Source organism: Pleurotus ostreatus (assembly GCF_014466165.1).
Source record: "Pleurotus ostreatus strain PC9 chromosome Unknown scaffold_9, whole genome shotgun sequence".
In the NCBI taxonomy this organism is placed as follows: Eukaryota; Fungi; Basidiomycota; class Agaricomycetes; order Agaricales; family Pleurotaceae; genus Pleurotus; species Pleurotus ostreatus.
In genome coordinates, this window is record NW_023503164.1 from 930,165 (window position 1) to 932,384 (window position 2,220).

Genomic DNA, 2,220 nt, shown 5'->3' on the forward strand with positions numbered 1-2,220 from the left:
GGATAAGATACAGATTCTGGGTAGTCCCAGTGTTTTCTTCACCTTGAGTGCGGCTGACCTCCAGTGGCCGGACCTCCACAATCATATGCCCGAAGAAATCCTGGTACCCCCTGGGGATGATCAAGCTGTGCGTCGTCAACGGAGGCTTGCGTTAAATAACAACCCTCATATTGCGGCTGCATACCTCGACCAACGTCTCCAGCTCTTTATGAAACACTTCCTCATTCCATTACTTGGTGTCGCCCACTTCTGGTACCGGTACAAGTGGCAAGACCGTGGTAGTGGCCATGTCCATGGCTTCTTATGGCTGAAGGATGCTCCAAATGTAGACGAGATCAATTTCAGTGTTCTGAACACTCCCGGTGTACCAATACCACCTGAGCAAGATGAAAAGATACGCACATTTACATCGTTCTGAAGCCATAAAATCTCTGCTTCCAACCCCTTCCCGCGGGACGATGAGAACACTCCGTTAATAGGTCGCCATCCTTAAAACATCAGCCGTGAGGAAGCACCGAACACGAAAGAAGATCTATCAAACCTTCTGAACTGGGTGGAACGCCATACTAAATGCATGCCTGGGTATTGTCAGGTGCAGAGAAAGGTGCAAGGTTGTCCAGTCCCCCAAGTCTTTTGCCGCTTTGATTTCCCGCTACCCTGCCGGCACAATGCAGGCGTTGGTTTGGATTCCAAACATTGAGTACGATTTGAGCCCCGTCGCAATGACCCTTTACTCAACCTGTACAATCCGGCCATGATCTTGGCGCGGCGTGCAAATATCGACATCAAGCCTGTCCTAAGTAAGGATGCTGCTATAAAGTAAGTTCTTATATTCTTGACTTTAGACGTAGCACTCACCATTTTACCAGCTACATTGCCAAGTATGCGACTAAGGCCGAGCAGCAGGCACCAGACTTCCCAGAACTGTTATCTGAAATAGTCAACACCTTAGATCCCGAAACGACAGCTCAGTCTGCATGTCAAAAGATGCTTAACAAGATGTTGGGAGAATGGTTGTACTCTGCTCAGGAAACCACTCACCTCTTGTTAAGCATTCCCCTTGTTCGTAGCTCTTCCGCATTTCAACTGGTGTACATTGGTGCCGAGGGTAGCATGCGAGAACTTGGGGAAGATGTTGTGGATGACAGCGGGAACAATCCAGATGATAGTGATAGAATGGTAACTGGGAAGTCATTGTTTCAATGGTTAGTAGTACTAGAGCCAATGTTCTGGAAAGAAATACTCACACACAATGCCCTTGTGACATAGATATATGGAGCGACCCGAGTCAATGGAGTCCTTATCTCTCCATGAAATGTGTCGAACGTACTCATGGAGTAAATCTCAATGGCGTCGCCGAAAGAATACAACTCATGTTGTGGTTCGCACCTATCCACGCTACTCACCAAACCCTGAAGACGATCACTACAAGGATTATTGTCGGACCAAAGTGATCTTGCACCACCCCTTTAGGTCATTGGACAATCTGAACATTCTGAATGGCGAAGAGAAGACATGGGCTGAAGTATTTGCTGAGTGTCGGGCTCAAAATCATACACATCCTGCTTAGGAGTTGGGATGATGAGAACCATGAATTAGAAGATGAAGAGGACAAGGACGAAGATATCCCCAACCCTGACATTATCAACATGACAGAAGAAGATTGGCAAACATGGGCACATCTCCATCCGAATGTATGAATTCCCCAATACGACACCGCCGATTTAGGAAGATGACCAATCAATGATGGTTGGGATCTTGAATCCTCACGACAAAGATGGGATTCTGTTGACTCTGTAAGGGCAACCTCAAGATGGCCGCACAGCGCAAGCCTAGCAGAGGGAGAATCCAAAGATAATGAATAAGACTAACTACAATACATGAGAGGGCTGCTCACCTAGCAGAGGGAGAATCCAAAGAGAACAGGATAAGGATTCTCCATGCTAGGAGGCGAAGTATATACTGTAGTAGCGTGAGAGGAATGCAGGATAACTGTACAGTACACCAGCCACAAGTCCGAGCGAATATCACAAGGTACAAGGAAACATGTGATAATGAAGTGGAGGGTAAATGCACAGGAGTCGTGCCAGCGACTTGGGGAAGTAAGGGCGAAGGGTAACGAAGTGGGGAAAGAGGATAGAGGTAACCCGGACGAGCCCCAAAGAGTATAGACGAGTCCGAGCGAGTCCAAAGTGTCCGAAGCGAGTCCGAGCAAGTCCG

The 2,220-nt window shown here is 47.7% G+C and overlaps 1 protein-coding gene across 1 annotated transcript; it reads left to right on the plus strand.

Annotated features, from left to right (window-relative positions):
• Positions 1–754: 754 nt before the first annotated feature.
• PC9H_011480 (uncharacterized protein) lies at positions 755–1,700 on the plus strand (the record flags this gene model as incomplete). The annotated part of the gene is made up of 3 exons (XM_036780964.1): positions 755–819; positions 870–1,205; positions 1,571–1,700. 3 exons carry the CDS (start codon positions 755–757, stop codon positions 1,698–1,700), a joined length of 531 nt encoding a protein of 176 aa, XP_036626819.1.
• Between the last annotated feature and the right edge of the window lie 520 nt (positions 1,701–2,220).